This window comes from Ambystoma mexicanum, chromosome 5q (assembly GCF_040938575.1).
Source record: "Ambystoma mexicanum isolate Mex_15411 chromosome 5q, UKY_AmexF1_1, whole genome shotgun sequence".
NCBI lineage: Eukaryota > Metazoa > Chordata > Amphibia > Caudata > Ambystomatidae > Ambystoma > Ambystoma mexicanum.
Genome location: NC_090933.1, coordinates 101,554,048 through 101,576,432, shown reverse-complemented (window position 1 = coordinate 101,576,432; position 22,385 = coordinate 101,554,048). Strand labels below are relative to the sequence as shown.

Here is a 22,385-nt window from a genome sequence, read left to right as displayed (position 1 = left end):
TCCTTTTCATGTTTCCCCGTGAAACAGATGTGGCTACATCTGTCAAGAATGGCACTCTGTCAAGAGTGGCACAGGGTACCCAGGTAGGTTTTGGGTGGCTGTGCTGATGTAAGGTAGCAGATAAGCACACACAGCAGGAAGTTCAACAAGAAAGAAGAGTAGGAAACTGTAGCTGTGAGCCAAAAGGGGCAAAAGATACAAAGGTACAAACAAACTGGTGTATGCTGAAATGGGAAAGAGTGTTCCACGAACCTTAGGAAACTCCAGCCGTCTGCACAGATTGCTATAATAGAGGCCCACGCTGTATGCTCATGGCTGGGAACAACAGCAGTGGGTGTCTGTAACACTGAAAACGCGACAAGGGAAGGGGCAGAGGTTGCCTGCCGGAAACCAACAGGCAAGCTCTGTACAAAGGGATTACATAAGACACATGAGAAGACAGGAACAGATATATCCAGCGAAAAGGAAGTCAATGAGCAATCTAGCAGAAGGAAAGACAGTTAGACTGAAGTAGATAACCAAAGGTGGAGTACAGAGGACTCAAGGAAGAGAACAAGGGAGCAGCAGTCAGGAAAACAGAAGGACTGCAAAGTAGGAAGCAGGTCTGCAGTCAAGAGTGGCACTAGGTGCAGGCAAACTGTAGTGGACTGCGGAGGACTGTAGTAGGCTGCAAGGCAGGAGTCCAGAAGAACAGGACAGAGAGAGATAAGTAGTAGGCGACAGACAAAGAGCCGAAAAGAATAGGGCCGCGAGGTAGGGAGCCCAGAGGAGCAGGGCCGTAGGCAGCTAAGTGTAAAACAGGCTGTAAGGCAGAGGAGTGTAGCAAGCCGCAAGGCAGGGAGCCCAGAGGACAAGGGCTGTAGGCAGCGGAGGGAGACAGGCTGCAAGGAAGGAGCCCAGAGGACACGGGCTGTGGGCAGCGGAGGGAGCAGGCTGCAAGGAAGGAGCCCAGAGGACAAGGGCTGTAGGCAGCAAAGAGGTGCAGGCTGCAAGGTAGGGAGCCCAGAGGACAAGGGCTTTGAGACAGCAGAGGGTTGCAAGCTGCAAGGTAGGGAGCCCAGAGGACAAGGGCTGTAGGCAGCCAGAGTGAGGCAGGCTGCAGGGCTGGGAGCCCAGAGGACAAGGACTGTAGGCAGCCGGAGTGAGGCAGGCTGCAGAGCAGGGAGCCCAGAGGACAAGGACTGTAGGCAGCTGGAGTGAGGCAGGCTGCAAGGCAAGGAGCCCAGATGACAAGGACTGTAGGCAGCCGGAGTGAGGCAGGCTGCAAGGCAGGGAGCCCGGAAAGGGCACTGGATCAAAACAGGATAATGTAGCAACAGGAACAGCATACAAAGTAGAGGGTCAAGGCAAACAGGAGCGGGGAGATCTCAAGATGCAAAACACTGTGCTCCTGCAGGCAGCTGCTTATATACAGCCCTGCCGTGTTCTGAGGCAGGCTAATTGACAGCACCTGGAGCAGCACACCTGAAGACAATCTGCCTCCTCCCTCTCTGATCCTGAGCAGGGGGAAGCAGCACTGGCCACTATGGCTTCTGAGGATTGTGGTCCCAATAACGATGTATGAGAATAACCAGGAATTGAGGACTGTAGCCAGGTGCATTATGGTAAATATAGTTAATTGAATAAAATATGAAAGAACCAAAGTTGAGCAAATGGAAATAAAAGACCAAGGCGTGAATAGGAGTTGTTCAAAGAGTATTAGAAGGATCAATGAGTACCAAGTAGTCCATGATGGTTGCCAATGCATGCGCCAGCGGCGCGGGCATGACAACATCGCATAGGGGAAGGGTATGTGAGAAACCAGAGGGTGTCTCACCCGCTAGTCCCCAGGGATCACTCTCTCAGGTGGCCAGGGCACAGCCATCACCTTTGGATCCAGACCCTGGGGGTGGACCAGTGTGGGAGGATCACCTGGGTGATGGGTCTTCGGGGAGTGGGGTGAGGCAGCCGATGGTGAGATGCGGTATGCCCCCCTTTTTGTACATCCAAGATGTCCCAACTCCCCCTTCCCCCTTCTGCACAAGCACTAGGCCGAGGAAGCGGGCGACTGAGAGTAACAAGACTAACTCTTATACACCATACTGGACATGTTCCACTAATCAAGTCAGGCAAAGTCAGGCACTTGACTTCAATTGAATACACCTGATTCCAATTAGCTCTCCTCACACGGATAAAAGGCAGAACCTAAAGACACACTCTGAGCAAGGTGAATCATGAGTACGAGCAGAACTTCCGGGGCAAAGGCAAACCTACTGGAGCAGAGCGACGGACCAAGGGACGAGAGCAGCAGGCCGAAACCCCCAATGGTTCCCTACAGGAGGTTGTTGCCTCCCTTAGGCCGCGAAAGACACATGGTGAAGGCTGGCTTGCAATATCAAAGACTGCATTGTGTTTCGAGGACACCAGCGACCCTCCTGGGTGAACAGCAGAGTTGAGGAGGCGAGGCCAAGCCTGTGGTACTAACCTTGACTCGTGAAGTAGAAATTGAAAAATCAAGAAAGAACTGCACACAGCCGGTGAGTTGGCAATCGACCCGAGAAACCGGTATGTGCTACGAAAGATAGAAACTTGCAAGAAATTATCACAAGAGAAGGCTGTACGAGTGTGGATGAGATGCGAGGAAAGGCAGACCTGTTAATGAACTTTAAAGCAAGAACAGCTGTAGAATCTGCGATACTCAGTAACAGAGCGGTCCGCCGAAAAAGGAGTAGTCCATATGAAAGTCTCTGTGAAATTAGCATTGTTTGAGGTGATAAAAGTAAATGAACTGTAAAAGCAAAGTGAACTAAGTTAATCCCAAGAGAAGGGGAGAGGGAAAGCTGATCATTGTAGTCTTTGTCGAAGTGTTCCTGCAGTGGTCTGTAAAAGAAACCCCAAACATTCGAAAGTATTCGACATCTGGAAAGCGGTCTGACCCCGACTGAGGGAGACCTGAGGTGTACAGAGCTTGTTGAATGGAGCCCCTGCATGTGTTGTTCTGTAAAAGGTCTGAGCCCGGCAGAGGGGAACAATGCTGAACTGTGCAAGATTTGAGCCCGGCAGAGGTGGACCAACGTTGAACTTTTGTTGTCTTTGAAGAGGTCTGAGCCCAACAGATGTGAACTTTTTGTTTCGTTTTTTGGAGAAGACTGAAACAGGAGCCTTTGACGTGGTAGACCAGGCGGGCCTCGATCCATGTTCTGAACTGTTTCAAGAGGTCTGAGCCAGAGTGTGTCATCCTGCCTCTAGAGACTGCCTTATTCCTTGCAGTCTAAAAGTGGGGACGAGAGCTGATTCAGTCACTTTTATCCTTTGTCGAACACTGATTTTCCTTTTATATACATTCCTCCTTCACACATTCTTTTGTACAAGAGATAGGGAAGGTATTTTTTTTTGTTAGCATAGGTCATTTTGATTTGACAGACACGGCTGAGACTGTTTTCTTTTTTATTTGATGGTTGAGATGACTCCCATCCTAGTTATAGGGCAAAGTAGAAGTTTTTCCAAACCTCACTGAGGAGGGTAGAGGAAGGCAGGTTGAGGTAGAGGCTGTTACAGTAGTCCAGCCTAGAGAGAACCAGGGCTCTAAAGACGTTGAGCTTCTGGGGGAAAGTGCAAAAAGGAAGAATACCTCTGAGGAGGTGCAGCTGATAGTGGGACTTCTTCGGGGGGTCAGTGATGTGAGGGGAGATGGAGAGAGTGGAGTCAAAGAGTACCTCAAGGTTTTTTGCCTCAGAGGAAGGCTCAGGGAGAGGGCCCAAGTAGGGGGGCCACAGTGAAAGAGTTAAAGAGGGAGCAGGGGTCCCAATCAGGAGGATCTCTGTTTTGCTGGCATTGAGGCAGAAATTGTTGCAGGCGCACCATTCCTTAATCGCAGATAGACAGTCATGATGAGCAAGAGAGGAGAGGAGGCAGAGGGGAGCCTGAAGGAGAGCTGGGTGTCATCCTCATAACACTGAAAGTTAGAGAAGGTAGAGATGAGGTGGGCCAAAGGGGCAACGTAGAGGTTAAAAAGCCAGAGAGAGAGGTTTGGGCCCTGGGGAACACTGCATGTGTAGAGAGAGGGGGTGGAGAGAAAGGACTCCAGTTGGGCCTGAGAGGGACGGTCCAGGAGGAAGGAAGTCAACCAGGCGAGGGCATGATCTGTGACACCCAGGTTCTCACAGAGACATTTGATCAGGATGGCATGGTTGACCGAGACGAAAGCAGAGGAAAGATCAAAGAGGATGTCACAACCCCTAACTCTGCAACACTTGCCTCCACCAATTCCATATCCCATGCACACAATTTTGCCCCAAAGCACTCCCATAGGGTTCATCAGTCATCTAGGCCGCTCTACTGCACCATCAATAGAACTTGGAATGAGCTTAGCTGGACCCAGGCATGGGGCCTATGGCATCAGACACAATATGATTCATCGGATTGACCACCCAACATGGAGGGGAATCAGCCCAAACACTGTTGAGGACTGCAGTCTAGTCACTGGGTGTGGCTGCTATATTAGCCACGCCCAGGCTTGGTTCCACGCTTCGCGTTGTTCTGCCATCAGGCAGCGGAACGCTCACTGTGATCTTCAGAAGCCGGCAGCAGCTCCGGGACTCCAGCCATAGACTCGCACAGAGGAGAGCCGCCCTCCGCATCTCCTAAGAGGCTCCGTCGATTCCCACTTACCTGTTTCCACATCGGCCCGGTTCCTCTCATCGGCTGCTGCAGTCATCGGGTCTGCGGCCCCCCCACAACACTTCCGTAGCAAGCCATCGGGTCCGCGGCCCTCCACAGAGCATCCGCTGTTACAGCCATCAGGTGCGCAGCCCACCCGCACTTCTTCAGCTGCTGCGGTCATCCTCCATCCAGCTCAGGAGCCCCGCTTCATCCGAACCTGAAAAGAAAAAGAGAACAGTGAGTAGAGAAAGGAAGAAGAGCACAGTACATGAAGACGAACATTGGCAAGAGGTACGTTTTACTGTGCATGCATCATTAAACCAAGGCAAAACGGACACAAATAAAGACAATAAGCTTGCCGACAAAGACAATACCAGACAAGCCAGCAAGCAAGTCAAACTAATAAGCAACAATCACACTCCAAAAGCGCCGCATAACTACAAGCCACAGCGGGTCTGGGCAGGACTATTCATCAGTGAAGCAACTGGTGGACTTGAACTATTGCGCCCCTGCTAAGGATAGACAGCAGGATGGAGAGTTAATCCTCTTAACTCATAAGGTGAGCTCACGCACACACAAGAGGGGAGGGGATCACGGAGAGGTTAAAGGGACAGGGTGGGAATTACAGCTACCACAAGGCCTTAAAAACCTACCACTATCGGTCTTCTTGGTTCCCCACAGACGCAGTCAGTCAAGAGAGCAAGAAAGAGCACCAAGCTGAGGTTCCGGATACTCCCGCAGAGCTAAGGTGAGCGTGACAGAACGCAAAGCCAACTTTGAAACTTCTGCCTGAGTATCATGGAGACCTCTAATACCGACCAATTAGCACAGCTTTTAGGGGAATTACGGGCCGAGGTCCATGCCGCCCGGCAGGAGACAAACACCCTGTGGCGGGAGTTGGTTGTAAATAGAGACCGTACAGAGGAATTGGCACGACAAGTGTTGCAGAATCAGACTGGACAGGCGCCATTACCGGGCAGCCAGCCCTCAGTCACTCCATCTACAGCCCCAGTGCAGGTGGTCCTTCCAGGGTCGGTCCCGCTTGCTTCACCCGAACGATTTTCTGGAGACCCTAATAAATTCACCGTTTTCATTAATCAGTGCCATCTACATTTCCTGTGCAGACCAGGGGCATTCCCCAATGAACAGTCACGAGTTGCATTTGTTTTGTCATACGTGGGGGGAAGTGCAGCGGACTGGTCCATTCCCTTGGTAAATCGGGATGACCCATTGTTACGTAACTTCGCGGGTTTCCAACGAGAGTTGGAGAAGTAGTTTGTCCGTAACACTAGGGGCCACACTCTTGATAACGAGCTCCTGTCACTACGACAGGGGAGTCAGGATCTGCTGACTTACATAGCCAAGTTTAATAGGCTAGTGGCCGAGACCAACTGGCCTGAAGAAAAAAGGACCACCCTTTTCCATCGGGTGCTATGGGGGGAATTAAAGGACGTTCTTGCCCAAGTCGTGAATCCTCCCGACGATTGAGCAGAATTCATTGATCTCGTAGTGCGGCTTGATCATAGACTGCAAGACCAGAAAACCGATCGAGCTCGATCAGAAGGAAGAACCATGTTTGTACATCCTCAGGAACCCCAACCTCGTCAACCCGAGAACCAACACGAGCCCATGCAAATTGGCGGTGTGCTGGGCCCCTTAACTAAGGCAGGATGGGAGAAAAGACGGCAACAACAGCTGTGTTTGCACTGTGGCAAGGCGGGGCATTTCCTGCGGGACTGCCCGGTGAAGCCAGCTAGACGAACGCTAGGAGTATTGGAAACCGAAGAAACCAAGTCTGACTCGGAAAACTCCAACGCCCGGAAAATGTAGAGGTCCGTTTGTCGAGCAGAGAGAAGGGCATACAGACCTCTCATCTCGTCATCCCAGTGATCTTGATTAGTCCACAGCAGCCCGCTTGCATGCATGCCCTTGAGGCATAAAGAGACAGTGGGGTGGTAGGCAACTACATAGATCAGTGCCTAGTGGGCCAAATTGGTCTTCTCACTCATCCAAAGGCTAAGCAGGAAAACGTAAGGGCGGTAGATGGTATCCAGCTCTCCTCTGGGCCATTAACTCACCACACGGAAGTTGTCACACTCCTCTGTCAGGATGGCCACAGTGAAGACATAACCTTTGACCTGATAAGCGCTCCTCGGTTTCGTATGATTCTGAGAATCCCATGGTTGGAGGCCCATACCCCGCTAATTGATTGGCGAGCGAGGGTGTTAACCTTCTCTAAGGAGTGTTCTCGTTCCTGTTGCAAAAACCCGGAAACGCAGGAAAGACCAAGGCAGAGTGTCCCACAAAGAAATTAAGTACTCAGTCTCCTAGGTGTTCTGCCAACAGCATATGCCGATTACCAGGATCTATTCCAGAGGGAGTAGGCTAACACGCTACCGCCGCACGGGGCATATGATTGTCAGATAGACCTTATTCCTGATGCCCAGGTTCCATGCAGCCGTATGTATGCCTTGACAGAACAGGAAAACACCCACTTGAAGGCGTACCTAGAGCAGTATTTAGCGAATGGCTTTATCCGACCCTCCAAGTCTCTGGCAGCCTCGCTTCTTTTCTTCGTCCCGAAGAAAGAGGGGGACCTTAGAGCCTGCATTGATTACCGCCTACTACATCAGATAACAATCAAGAATCGGTATCCCTTAACGCTCATTCTGGACTGCTGGACCATGTGAGAGGCGTGCAAATTTACACCAAGTTGGACCTACGGGGGGGCATATCACCTGGTACGGGTCAAAAGTGGGGATGAGTGGAAGGCAGCATTCCGGACAAAATATGGTCTATATTAGTACCAGGTAATGCCCTTCGGGTTATGCAAGGCCCTGGCTGCCTTTCAAAACTTTATGAACGACATGCTGAGGGACCTACTGGATGTTTGTGTCATGGTTTACATCGACGACATCCTGCTGTATTTGTCATGCCTGCGCCATGGGCGCATCCATTTACGCTCAATTTGGACTATATGTTTATCATTTATTTACAACAGACTCTTGGATCCATCTATATTTACTTTGGAAACTTTATTTCCCATTTGCGAGACTTTGCTGCTTAATTATTATTTCCAACAAACTACGCATACCATAATGCACCTGGCTACAAGCATCGATTCTTGGCTGTTCCTATTGGTTATCAATGGAACTACACCCCCCAGAAGCCCTAGAGACTTGCCCTGCTTCCACCAGCCCAGGAACAGAAAGGGAGGTGGCCGATTGCCTGCAGGTGTGCTTAGCCAGGTGCAACCAATTAGCCTGCCTCTGTGCGGGGCTAGGCAGTATAAAGGCTGCTGCCTGCAGTGGCTCAGCCTCTTGCATCTGAGAGTTCTTCCTCCACCTTTTGCTTCTTTCTACGGAACTTGTATGCTGCTTACCTTCACTCCTGCTTGGACCCTGCCTTGTTGCTTGCTCCACCCTGCTGCCTCCGGCCATAACCTTCCAGGCTCCCTGCCTCACAGCCCTGCTCCTCTGGGCTCTCCACACTGCAGCTGATCACGCTCTGCTGCCTTCCAGTCTTCGCCCTTGCCCTGCCGGGCTCTCCACATTACAGCGGATCACGCTCTGCTGCCTTCCAGCCTTCGCCCTTGCCCTGCCGGGCTTTCCACATTGCAGCCGATCACGCTCTGCTGCCTTCCAGCCTTCGCCCTTGCCCTGCCGGGCTCTCCACATTACAGCGGATCACGCTCTGCTGCCTTCCAGGTTTCGCTCTTGCCCTGCCGGGCTCTCCACATTGCAGCCGATCACGCTCTGCTGCCTTCCAGTCTCCGCCCTTGCCCTGCCGGGCTCTCCACATTGCAGCGGATCACGCTCTGCTGCCTTCCAGCCTTCGCCCTTGCCCTGCCGGGCTCTCCACATTGCAGCCGATCACGCTCTGCTGCCTTCCAGCCTCCGCCCTTGCCCTGCGTACCCTCTACATTGCAGCTGATCACGCTCTGCTGCTTTCCTGCCTCAGCCCTTGTCCTCTGGGTTCCCTGCCCTGCAGCCTGCCTCACTCCGGCTGCCTTCAGCCCTTGTCCTCTGGGGCTCCCTGCTCTGTAGCCTACCTCTCTCTGGCAACCTACAGCCCTTGTCCTCTGGGCCTTCCTACTTTGCAGCTTATCCCGCTTCGCTGCCTACTACCTACCTTTTCCGCTGGGTTCTCGGCCTAGCAGCTCTCTACAGTCCTCTGCTACCTTCTACGTTCATCGGCCCTGTCCCTCAGGGTTCACTCCTTACTGCCCGGCCCTTACGGGATCCTTGCCGTGCAGTCTGCTTTACTCTGCTGCCCTAAGCCCTTTTCCTCTGGGTGTTCTCCCTTACAGTTCTACCCCTGTGGGCTTACTCATTGCTTTCCTGCTCCTCTGAGCTCTCAACCTTGTTCCTTACTGTCCTCTGCTATCCTATCCTGTTACACGACTTTCCTTTCATTTCCTTCTGCTAGTTTGCTATCACCTCATTTACTGGATTTGTCTGTAGTATCTTCTCTTGTACTGTTTGTAGACCCTTTTGTACAGAGCTTGTCTGTTGGTTCCCATCAGTCAACCTCTGCCCCTTCCCTTGTCCTGTTTCTACATTACAGACACCCAGAGCTGCTGTTCCAAGTCATGAGCAATCAGCGTGGGCCTCTGTTATAGCAAACTGTGCAGAAGGCTAGAGTATTTCCAAGGTTCGTGGAATACTCTTTTCCTAGATCTGCATACACCCCAAGAGGGTATTCATTCTGTATCTTTTCCCTTGCTACTCTTGCTTACTCTTCGTTCTCTTTCCTTTCCGCTGTGTGTGTTCTTATCTGTCCACTTTATTTGGCACAACCACCCAAACCCTTTCTGGGTGTCCTGTGCCACTCTTAATAGAGTGCCACTCCTGACAGTATTCTACCACTGAACAGGAACACGACAACCATGTGCGAGCAGTCCTTGACCGACTCAGAAGCCATCAACTCTACGCAAAGCTCGAAAAATGTTCCTTCCATGTGTCTGAAGTGGAGTTTTTAGGTTTTATCCTAACCCGTCAGGGAATTAGAATGGACAACAGAAGGTTGAGGCAATCTTGAACTGGCCATCACCCACCTCCATCAAGGGAATCCAGAGCTTCCTAGGCTTTGCAAATTTTTATTGTCGTTTCATACCGGGCTTTTCTCACATCGTCCATCCAATCACCTCCCTGCTATGAAAAAACAAGCACTTTGACTGGCCCACAGAGGCAGAAACTGCTTTCCAGGTCTTGAAATCGAAATTCACCTCAGCGCCGATCTTACACCATCCAAGACCAGACCTTCCTTACGTTGTTGAAACCGATGCCTCCAGTACCGCTATGTGTACAGTCCTTTCGCAAAAAGACCCAGACACCGGCCAGTTACATCCGGTCGCATTTTGGTCAAGGAAGTTTTCTCCAGCCGAAACCAACTATGCAATCACCGATAAAGAACTCCTTGCAAACAAAGTAGCCTTCAAAGAATGGAGGCATTATCTTCTAGGAGCCCGACACACGGTCACCGTCATAACTGACCATCGCAATCTGCAATATCTGAAGACGGCAAAGGCGCAATCATCTCGTCAACTCCGAAGGGCATTATTTTTTGCAGAATATGACTATGTTATCACGTATCAGCCAGGGGTGCACAACGGTAAAGCGGACGTGCTGTCGTGGTTAGCCGAGGAAGACAAAACATACGAAAAGATCGATCCAATCGCCATAATCCCTGAAGGCAAGATACTGGGAGTTACTACACTCAAATCACTAGACGATCTGAAGGCCGATATACTGTGCCACATGAGTGAGGAAGAGCTCCAGGCATGGAACACCAAGAGCAATCAAGGCACGCTAAACAATGGGTTCCCATGTTTCCGAGAACGTATATATTGTCCGACGGAAGCTCAACGAGAAAGGGTCATTACCACCTACCATGACACGTTGCTAGAAGGACACCCTGGGATTGCCAAAACCATGGCCAAGATACAAAGAACTTATTGGTGGCCCATGTGGCGGAAGGATATCATTCATTTTGTGCTGTCATGCGGCATCTGTGCGCAGAACAAATCCCAAAAACAGAAACCAGCAGGCCTCTTACGCCAGTTAACCATTCCACCGATGGCGTGGCATACTCTGTCTCTAGATTTCATTACCGACCTTACTCCTTGCGATGGTTACAATACCATACTGGTTGTGTGGATCTGTTCTCAAAGATGGCCCTTTTTATTCCTCTGAAAGGTCTACCCACAGCCCTCACTACGGCAAAGGTCTTCTGGGAGCATATAGTCAGACTACACGGGTTCCCAACCGTTGTCACTTCAGACCGCGGCAGCCAATTCGTCTCCAAATTTTGACGGTAATGTTGCACATTGGCCCAGGTGGAAGTACGTCTATCAACCAGTCACCACCCTCAAACCGACGGCCAAACGGAACGTACTAATCAGACACTCGAGCAATAGCTCAGGTGTCTACTCAACCAATCAGAAAGTACTTGGAAAGACGTCCTATGGATTGCGGAATATGCCTACAACAACTCACAACATTCCACTACAGGGCAAAGTCCATTCTACGTTCTGTATGGACGGCATCCACGAACATCAATGCTGGACCCACCTGAAAAGTTGGAAATGGCAGCGGTTAAGACTTTGCACTCAACCATTGAACAAGCCTTTAAAAAAGCTACAGAAGTGATGACACAAGCCAAAAAAAGACAAAGAAAATATGCAGATCAACATCGAAAGGCAGCCCCAGAATACCAAGTAGGAGATGCTGTGTGGTTAGCCTCAAAACATATTTCACTGAAAGGACACCGAACATTTTGTCCAAGATATTTAGGCCCATATGTCATTCAGTCAATCATCAACCCGATGGCAGTTAAGTTAACCCTACCGACAAGCGGACGCATCCATCCAGTGTTCCTCGTTTCCCTCTTGAAACCTGTTCAACCAAACACACGGTTACGAGCACCCCCGGTACCTACAATCATAGATGGGGAACTAGAATATGAGGTCAGAAACATACTAGATTCCAAGATTGTTAAGTCTAAACTATACTACTTAATTGAGTGGAAAGGTTATGGTCTGCAAGACCCGTCCTGGGAGCCCAGTGAGCATTTACATGCTCCTCGACTGGTTACAAGGTTGCATCGCACTCATCCAGAGAAACCTGGGCCTGGGGCTTCCAATCTGGAGGGGGCCTTGGGAGGGGGGGGAGTACTGTCACAACCCCTAACCCTGCAACACTTGCCTCCACCAATTCCATATCCCATGCACACATGTTTGCTCCAAAGCGCCCCCATAGGGTTCATCAGTCATCTAGGCCGCTCTACTGCACCATCAATAGAACTTGGGATGAGCCCAGCTGGACCCAGGCATGGGGCCTATGGCATCAGACACAATATGAATCATTGGATTGTCCACCCCACATGGAGGGGAACCAGCCCAAACACTGTTGAGGACTGCAGTCTAGTCACTGGGTGTGGCTGCTATATAAGCCACGCCCAGGCTTGATTCCACGCTTCGCGTTGTTCTGCCAGCAGGCAGTGGAATGTTCACTGTGATCTTCAGAAGCCGGCAGCAGCTCCGGGACTCCAGTCATAGACTTGCACCGAGGAGAGCTGCCCTCCGCATCTCCTAACAAGCTCCGTCGATTCCCACTTACCTGTTCACATGTCGGCCCGGCTCCTCTCATCGGCTGCTACAGTCATCGGGTCCGCAGCCCCTCCGCAACACTTCCGTAGCAAGCCATTGGGTCAGCAGCCCTCCACAGAGCATCAGCTGTTACAGCCATCAGGTGCGCGGCCCACCCATGCTTCTTCAGCTGCTGCGGTCATCCTGCAGCCACGCTCAGGAGCCCCGCTTCATCCGAACCTGAAAAGAAAAAGAGAACAGTGAGTAGAGAAAGGAAGAAGAGCATAGTACATGAAGACGAACATTAGCAAGAGGAACGTTTTACTGTGCATGCATCATTAAACCAAGGCAAAACGGACACAAATAAAGACAATAAGCTTGCCGACAAAGACAATACCAAATAAGCCAGCAAGCAAGTCAAGCTAATAAGCAACAATCACACTCCAAAAGCGCAGCATAACTCCAAGCCACAGCAGGTCTGGGCAGGACTATTCATCAGTGAAGCAACTGGTGGACTTGAACTATTGCGCCCCTGCTAAGGATAGACAGCAGGGTGGAGAGTTAATCCTCTTAACTCATAAGGTGAGCTCACGCACACACAAGAGGGGAGGGGATCATGGAGAGGTTAAAGGGACAGGGTGGGAATTACAGCTACCACAAGGCCTTAAAAAACCACCACTATCTGTCTTCTTGGTTCTCCACAGATGCAGTCAGTCAAGAGAGCAAGAAAGAGCACCAAGCTGAGGTTCCGGATACTCCCGCAGAGCTAAGGTGAGCGTGAAAGAGGATGAGGACCGAAGGAAGGCTAGAATCAAGATTAGGGAGAAGGTCTTCACAGGTGTTCAGGAGAGAAGCCAGACTGATGGTCATGGAGACAACCAACAGATTCAGTGTGGAGAGTGAGCTGGGAGATGGCCAGTTTTTCCAAGAGTTTGCCCAAGAAAGGAGTGATAGAGATTGGGTGGTAGTTTGCAGGACAGGATGGATCGGCGGACGGTTTCTTCAGGAGGGGATGCACAAGGGAGTGCTTGAGGGGGAGGGGAAGTTCCAGTAGCACAATTATAATTGCAGAAATCGACCAAGGCTGGAGCGAGGTTGTCAATGTGGTCCTTGATGGTTCTGGAGGAGCAGGGGAGCTCCTGCTTGGATGACACGTTCATAGATCGGACTTGCCTAGAACCGTCATCATGAGTGATCACAGAAAAAGAGGAGAAGGCAGGAGGAGAGGGAGAGGCAGCCAGAAGAGGGCCATGAGAGGTAGAGGGAGATGAAGAGGAAAGAGAGAAAAAAAGAGAGGACAGGATGTCCTGTGTTTTAGTAGAGAAGTGAGAGGCCAGAGCAGTGCACAGGGGCTGGGAGGGAACAGGTGAGGTGGAGACTGCAGTAGGATTGGCCAGCTCTTTGCAGATTTTGAAGAGTTTGGCTGTATTGTTTGAGGCCGCAGAGACACGGGCTTGGATGAAGGCTCTCTTCTTGGATAGTACAGAGAGTCTGTGTTGCTTTGGAGCATGTGACAGGCCAGTTTGTCAGAGGATGTGCCAGATGCCCTCCACTTCCTCTCAGTCACCCTAAACCTGCGTTTTAGGGTGGCGAGGTCGAAGTCATACCAGGAGTTGCACTTGGAGGTTGGCTTCAGGCGGATTCTCATGACATGGGCAAGGATATTGAGAGTTTAGTGATAGAAAGATGCAGGCTAGAGAGGGCAGTGTCAGGGTATGAGTCAGCTGCAGGAGTAGGAGGAGGAGAGAAATGTGCAGCAATTATGATGATATTTTATTTGTATCGTGCTCATACGCAAGTATTTCAGAGCGCGACGGGGCAAGGGAGGAGAACAAGGGAAGACAAAACAAAGATCTTACTAGGCCCAGTGACATTGAGAACGCGCAAGTGCAAAGGCCTCAACTGACGCACGCTTCATGGGCCGGATGACCGAAAAGGTTGGAGGCAGTGCTAGGGTATGCTTTCCTTGGGGGACAGAGAGCGTCAGGTGGGAGGAGAACAGAAAGTGGTAAGTCCAAGAGAGAGGAGTGGTGAGAGAGTTAGAGGGGGGATGTCAGAGGAGATGAGGACCTCCAGGGTGTGCCTGGCAGAGTGTTTCGGACTGTAGGGTAGAATAGAGAGAGAGAGAGTGTTGCAGAGATTGCGGAAGAGCCCTTTGGAAGGGATTGGAAGTATTGCCTTCAATTTCCGATAGTCAAAATAACCTTGCAAGCTTTCACACTCCATCAAAGTCAAAGGCATAATTTAAAAAAACAAAGTTTTCCTCCAAAACGCCACCACATGAGCATGCAAAACAATGGGCTGACTGCTTCCCCAGCGTTGCCGTATTCTTTATTCTTCTTAGTTACAGCTGCAGCTAAAAATACAGGAACACTGTGTACAATACCTGCTTGGGATCAGAGCGCACGCAGCAGTGCTAGAGAAAGTACGACACAGCCCCACGGATGAACGGTGTATATAAGACTGCTTTGCATGGGGCTGTGCTTGGAGGCGGCAGAGTTGCCAAGAGCATACAGATACCCTCTCTTCCTTCATTCTGTGCTGGACTGGGATTCAGACCCGCTCCTGGGCGGCGTGTTCCTGTGTAGGTGGTGCATCTCCTTCCTTCCTTTACAACGGGTTTCTGGAAACGGGGAGTTCTTTTGTTGAGTAGGGCATCTCTCTTTGTGGTGTCTTCTCTCTGAGAATCTGGTTCTCTCATACCTATGTTGGTGGGGAGGGGACTTGTATCAGTGTTGTTTTTGATCTGCGTGTCTAGGTTGGGAGACTTTGGGGTTTCGGCACATCAAGCAGAAGTGGTCTTCTCCTCCACAAGCCGAGCATATTTGGCCTATAGCTGCGCATGACTCATCATGCGGCAGATTGTAGCTACAACGAAAACATTGTTGTTTCTCCATCCGGATGTCTTGGTGTGAATTTCGGTGCGCTGTGAGTTTATTCACGGCTTCTTCTTTGATGTTGGGTGCAGAAGAGATGTGGGTTTTCCTTAAGGTGGATATTTGTACGTCCAATGCCGATGTTGTCCTTGCTAGCATGAGTTTTTCCATCAGCGAGTGTGGCACTTGCAGTAGTATCCTTTTTAGGGGTACGGACACGCACCCAGCTATGACTTGCGACTTGATGCCCCTTCATTGTTGTATAGATGGAATTCCCAATGTTTTACTTTGGATTTGAGGCCTCAAGATCTTTTTGGCGGTTCACGCCCACCAAAATCGAGTGAGTTGAGAGCTATGTGCGCCGCGTGATCTCTGGGATGAAGTGACCATGTGTGACGTTACACACCGGGCATAAGGTTCCTTCTGGTTCCCCTCTCGCACTCCAAGTCCCCAACTAACATCCCTGGGACCTGGAGCGCCCCATGTTCTACATGCATCATCACATTCCACCATACATGCCTAACCTCAGGGTTTGTGTTTACGTTCTTCTCCGGGTCTCTCATGGGGGGGAAAATCCGCCACCTGTAGGCAGTTGCCAGCCTAACATCCTCGCTGGCACACCGGCCATGCCTGCCGACTTGCTGAGTGAGTCTCCTGCTGTGGGCTCAGTGCGGGATGCAGTGCTGCCCCTACGTGTGTGTGCATGTACGATCCATCCATCATCGAGCCCCCCTCCCTTGGAGTCGGTCCTTGCTTCGGTTGATGATCTGCTGCTGCTTGCAGCATGTGTGTCGTGTGAGCCAGCCCCAGGAGCCTCCAAGTCTTCATTGAAGCTGATAACAGCAAAATAACATTATGCTCTTGCCTGCACAGTCTTTTGAACCACCTGAAATCCATGCTTAGTATAAAGCTTCTAATCAATTTGTTGTGGTGTCCAGTCAAAGTTTCAGAAAAATAGTTTCGACACGTAAAAGTTTTGACACAAAAGTGCTGAAAACAAACGTTTTTAATTTTTTTTAAATAGTAAAGGGTTTATTTTAATTTGGTATTGTAAAATAGGTGTTTTTTTTTCAAAAGCAGGGCTTTGCCCCCCCCCCTAAAAATAAAAATTAAAAAAATCAGGCCCTGAACGCTTCCCACAACTCCTGAACTTTTCGGGTAAACTGATCTCCAACTTCATTAATTCAAATATTTTTTTATATTTTAATACTGGTTGCATATAATGCAGTTGTTTTACTTGCTGTTGATATTCTAATGGAAGCTACAACAACTGAGTTGAACCTTTTGGCATGTGGGCGGGGCCTTGTTTGGCTTTGGGCGGGGCATAGATCTCAGGGTTTTTGATTTTCAAATGTAGGCAGGTATGCATTCCACACACCCCACATCACAAGCACTCGCCATACATAGACACCTAAGCTACAACATAACCCAATTATTGGCTCAATCCCCATTCTGAAATGTCCTAGTGCTAAAGCTGAGTTACACCCACAGCGCACCATGGTTATACCTACACACTAGTGACTACTACAGGATAGTACAAGCCGGTGGTGTCTGAGTGTTTTCGGTAGCCCTGCCCCAACAGGGCAGCCATCTTGGCCACACCACAGTCACTGACTATACAACGGGAATTTCTCCCAAACATGAATACAAAGAACTTATGCTGCTCATTAAATGAACTCTTTATTTACATTTTAAAATCGCTCAAAAGTTTTTAATAATTTTATATAATAGAAAAATATACATGCAGTTCGGTGTATTGAAATATGAGCAAATATTGAACTTACGCTACTATCCTAAAAGCTTTTTAGAGCGTGTGACGCTGGTGACCGAGTCCGACAGACAGCTTCCATGAGTTTCCTGTATCACGAAATGTCTACATCTCATTCTAATATGGCGGGCATGCACACACAAACAACTGCTAGTCTTGTTTCTATCTTTACATTTCTCTAGCCGCTTCCTGGAGGCCGGTCTGCACGACTAGTGCTGGCCTTCCATCTCTTGCGGAGCGCAGGATTCACCAGCAACTATGAGTCCTGTCACAGTCAGGCCTCAGCGCCTCCTGCTCCTTCTGGTGAGTGCACTCGCAACCCGCAGGGTGTTGTGGCAAAGAAATAGGGCTAGTGCTCTTGTAGAAGCAGAATGAGCTACAGAATGCCAAGTGGCAAATTTTATGGTTGGAGGTAAGCGGTGCTTTATTGGCTGCGGCAAGATGAGCATTTGCTATGTGCAGTTGATTGAAGCTAGAAAAACGGCAGTGTTCACAGTTCTTTTGTACTGGTAGGGCGTGGGGTGTACTTTGACTCTCCTGATCTGGGGCTGGGTAGGGGGTCGTCAGTGAGTGAAGCAGCTGCAACCCCCCACCGTTTCCCTGGTGCTGCCTTCTCTGGTTGGCAGACGCTTCTGGTGTGTCTCAACCTGATTGGTTGGTAATCAGGAAGCAAAGATTACCGGAGCTAGGCACATCCGGGTATTACTGAGATACAGGAGCCAAGCAGTCAAGAATGGAGTAAATTGCAAAGCCGAACTCAACGTGGATTACTTTTGAATGATTATAACACCTCATTGTCTTAAAACTCCCAATAAGGGTGAAGTTGTATTGACACAAGCAGCACTCGGCACAAAACTATGTATATGTTTGACACTCCGGATCACTGTTGATGTTGTCATTATGTGTTCTCGTGTGACAGCCAAACACTGTTATCTTTATTTTTTTTAACAAAAGTTGAATTGGTTTATTTACTCATTAGCACAATGTAGCGAACGTAAATTAATTGCAATCTAGAAGTGTGACTGAGTAAGATAACACTCCCGAAACAAAACATTGTATTCCTCCTGTAGCCTGCACTAGCAATCTGGTTCTCTCTGTGTCAACTCGTGTTGCTTGGTACCTTTAGTTTATCTAGTGACTTCATTTTTATAGTACCCTTAACCACGTAGCTGCTGTTTTCATTTCTGCTGAATGGCCACATCGTCCGCATTTAAGCAAATATGGCAAACTTGAAAAGCACGTTGCTGCAAAACTTTAATATTATGTATGTGGGGAGCGATTTGTCATGTAGCATCTAATAAATAAGTTTAGAAACTCGGTGAACCCTTGAATTTGACTATGAGGATATATTGCTCCTGATTAATCGGGCTAGAAACGGGCATCTGTCTTACTCCTTCTGTTAGCTAACGTCATAGCATCAAGAAAGACCCTCGGCTCTTGGACATTTTCTCACGCCCTGCCGATTTTTAAAAATGGGGAAACATCTTGATCTGTTTAACTATAAGCCCATAAAGCTTTTGGATAGGGACTGTAAAATCTTCTTCTCGTCGCTACTCAAAAGAGAAATAGAAAAGTAGGCAGTCTCAAATGGAAATCCCGATTCCTACTACTTTAAATGCGTCACTTTTAATGTTTTCCCCTGAGTAAGGCATACAAGAAAAATGTCCCCCGCTCCTCCCCCATCTTTCTGGGCTTCATTGATTTCAGCTCGGCTCACGACCATCAATCATAGTTGGCTCTGGGATAAGCTTTTGAACAGAGGACTCCCTACATGCCAATTGAGCATATTGGTGTACATTACATTTATATTCAATGAAAAAACTTTGTTAAAGGGACGTTATGGTTACAAGTAAAACCTGAAAACCCCCTAAAATTCGCCAGTTATGGTAAGCTAAGCAACCATAACTCATGCCTCCACCGTGCACCGCTAAGACTACACCCAGGACATCAAATATGATATCACAAATGTCATTGATGACATCACTGATGACATCACATGTGAAATACATTTTGATGAAAAGTCCCTACAAGCAGTTGTGTTTATATTGTTGGTAACAAGATGTCAGGGGTGATCGGGTGACCTTTCGTGAACTACTTAATCTATTAAAGAATGTACTCATCTAAAAACATTGTATGCAGTGTTGTTGTTAATACAGAAACCTAACATAGGCAATGACTGCAGCATGCACCATAGAAGTACACTATTTATAATCTTGTAATTTTGCATAGTACAATAATGAATGCTATCTTATCAGAGTTTTGAGTAATGTTAAACATGTAATAAGTAACTAACAATTCAAGACTTACAACACTTGTGCTTCTACAAACAATATATATATGAATAACCACAATGCATACAAATCGGAGGCACAAACATGGAAACTAAAGTAAGGAAGAAAGAAGCTGCTTCATCAGAAAATGTTAATGACATTAAAGTTTATCTTCATGAATGCAAATGAATTGTGTGTTTGAGGCCTGCTCATTAACCCATGTATGTGCACCATGAGCTGAGACCAAACCCTAAGGAAAGCACTTAAAGAGCATATGACTAGGTTAACGTCTAGATATATAGCACCTTTTTTAAATTTTAATATTCTGACTGTCGGTGAACAAAAAAAGTGGCCCAGATATGTGATGTCATCAATCACATTTGGGATGTCATCTTTGATGTCCTGGGTGTTAGTCTTAGCAGTGCACGGTGGTGGCGCGAGTTATGGTTGCTTAGCTTACCATAACTGTCGAATTTCAGGGGTTTTTCGGTTTTACTTGTAACCATAACGTCCATTTAACAAAGTTTTTTTCATTGAATTTCATAGGTTTTTATTAGTGCAACTTAACCATAACGTCCCTTTTTAACAACGTGTTTTCAGTGAATTTCACGGGGTTTTACCAGTGCGTGCTATTTTCCTGCAACTTACTAATATCATACTTGCCCAATATAGCAATATTTGTGTCCAATTTACAAAGAATCACCTTAAAACTCTGCCATTTCCCACCTTCTAGAATCATTTTTAACACTTTTATGCACTTTTAGCAACTATTTCAACTAGTTTTGCATCTGTAGACGTCCACGAACATCTGACTTCATTGCGGATCTTCCGGACAGTGCCACATGACCATAAGCTGGCGGGAGGCATGATGACGTGTCCGAGAACCTGTCCGCACTTCACGATAAGAACCGTGCTTCTCAGACAGTTCAGAACTGCATTTTCTACTGATCTAGGAACTTTCAACTTCAAAATTTCCCTTGCACAGCTCCAACACCTATTCCTACTCGTTATCCATTAACAATCTAGCACACAGTACATACCTTTAGCAAAACTGCTATTTATCTTAAAATGGCATCAGCTAATGCCATTCCTCCTCCCCAAGAGCCACCACCAGTGCTGTAATCAAGGAGCATGAGAAACACTGCCCCCTATCTTAGAAATAACAGACATGCAACATTTTCCCCTGTCCACCTACCCCTCCATATTAGTGTTTTGGTGCCTCTTTTCTCATTTCCTCCCCACCTTTCGTTCTTGGCTCTCCTGCCAAAAATAAAATAACATCCAAAAACAACAAAAGAAATGTTCCTTTAGGAACCACCTTTCGCGGTTAAAAAATAGAACAAAAAAAAAACGTAAAGACTCCATCTACTTTATATTTCTTAGTAAAGTACATAGACTCAATAAGATTTTCCAACATTTCCATTTACATTTTGTTATGTTAATGGGAATATTGTGCCGTTCATCCTCCGTTCTAGAGACTGGAATGGTGATACGGCACCGGAAGCCCAAGTGAAGCGAGGGTGGATAATAAGGTCTCTGGACCATTATCCCCCCCATTCCAGCCCCCGTAATTGGGGATGAAGGCCACTAGCACCCTAGGTTCCCGAAGTGGGAACCTGGGGTGCTAAAAAAAAAGGATGTTCTTTGCGTCCCGGTGTAGGAAGAAAAATCCTTTTCCAAGATGGCCACCATGGAAAGGGATGATCGGGTTCCATACAGAGCCCCTCTTCAATTTCCATGGAAGCCTGTAGAAGGTGAAAAGAGAACCCTACGACCTTATTACCACAAGCACATTTTTCTTCCCTTTCAAATCTACCCCAATTTCGAATAACTTTAACGCAAAGCCAATCCCAGGTGGACATGGCCAATTTAACCCCATGTGTTGTCCCTCATGGTCATGGCCAGTAGCCAGATTGTCCAGATCATGACCTTATTCCATGACCCGGGCAATCTGGCCACTGCCAATGGCCACAGGCTACACCTCAGTCACCAAAGATATATCACAATTTTATGTACCTACATTATGACACTTGTCAAAAAATAAAACGCGGGCACATTTGCAAAACCATGCTTTCAGGTCTTTGCCAATGCTCCTTACACAAGTTTGCTGGAAATCCACTTGTTTTATTTTTTCAAAAGTGTCAAATGTATGCACTTACAATCGTCATATAACCTAGCCCCCACTTGACAAAATCCATCCAGACTTTACGAAAACATTTATATCTAGATCTATAATCCTTTTGCAAACTTTTGTGTATATTTGTCAAATGGCACCACATTTAAAAGCTTTCACAATATTTTGGGACCCCCCTCTAATTTTGCCCCCTCTTGACAGAATCCCACCAAACCTTGCAAACTTCCTTCTCACTGTTCCTCCATCCCATTGTGCCGCATCCCGTTTCCGCTCCTTCCTACTCCTAGCCCCCCTGCACTGGAACTCCTTACCTCTCTCACTCCGCTCTATTTTCTACCTTTTCCTCATTCCGCACATCCCTTAAATCTCTCCTTCTCCATTCCCCGCCATGAAACCCCTCCCCCACTTGCCTCATCACCTTGACCATCTCCCTCCCCCCACCCCATTCTCACCCTTTACCCCATCTGTTTCCCTCCTCCTCCTCTCCCTCTCAGTTCTTCTGCACTACTCTCCTCTTCCCTTCATTTTAATTGCTCTACTTGTTGTTTTGTTGGTCTGATTCACAATTGTAAATTGCTTCTACTGTTACTGTTATAATGTTAATTGTTTTATGTATCCTGTTGTTAAAATGGGCAGCGCTTAGAGTAAAACGCTATATAAACTAAATAAATGCAAATACAAACTCATTCGGAATCGGGTCAGGAATATAATTGCAAAATCTCATGCAGTTTCATTGAGTGGTGCCAAGTTATATGCCATCCAAAAACTGTCCCTGAACTTCTCAGGACTGTTCGCGAACATCCGAACTGTTCGCAGATTTTCGTGGCAAAAAACACACCTTTTTTTGCTTCTTGCAGCCATATCCCATCCTCATCACCCCTCACCTCCCCAGAAATTATAAGTTTGACAAGTGCAAGGTTGTGTTTTTTTTAAATATGTTTTTACCGCAATGTCTGTGGACACTGGCTGCTATCCTCAAATCCAAGATGGCAGGCGTTTCCAAAAATCTGACGCACTTCACGTTTTTCACCATCCAATCAGTGGGCACGTCTGATGTCCGCGGATGCCACGTTGCCCTCTAAGCTCATCGGAGTCCTGTCCGCGGACC

General features: G+C 48.2%; 1 protein-coding gene across 1 annotated transcript in view; it reads left to right on the top strand.

The window, feature by feature from the left end:
* The first annotated feature begins 16,472 nt into the window (after positions 1–16,472).
* ERP44 (endoplasmic reticulum protein 44) overlaps positions 16,473–22,385 on the top strand; it is a 550,129-nt gene continuing 544,216 nt past the window's right edge. Inside the window, exon 1 of the mRNA XM_069620604.1 lies at positions 16,473–17,176. Coding sequence (XP_069476705.1) covers positions 17,132–17,176 — 45 coding nt within the window. The 5' untranslated portion in view covers positions 16,473–17,131. The remainder of the gene's footprint in view (positions 17,177–22,385) is intronic.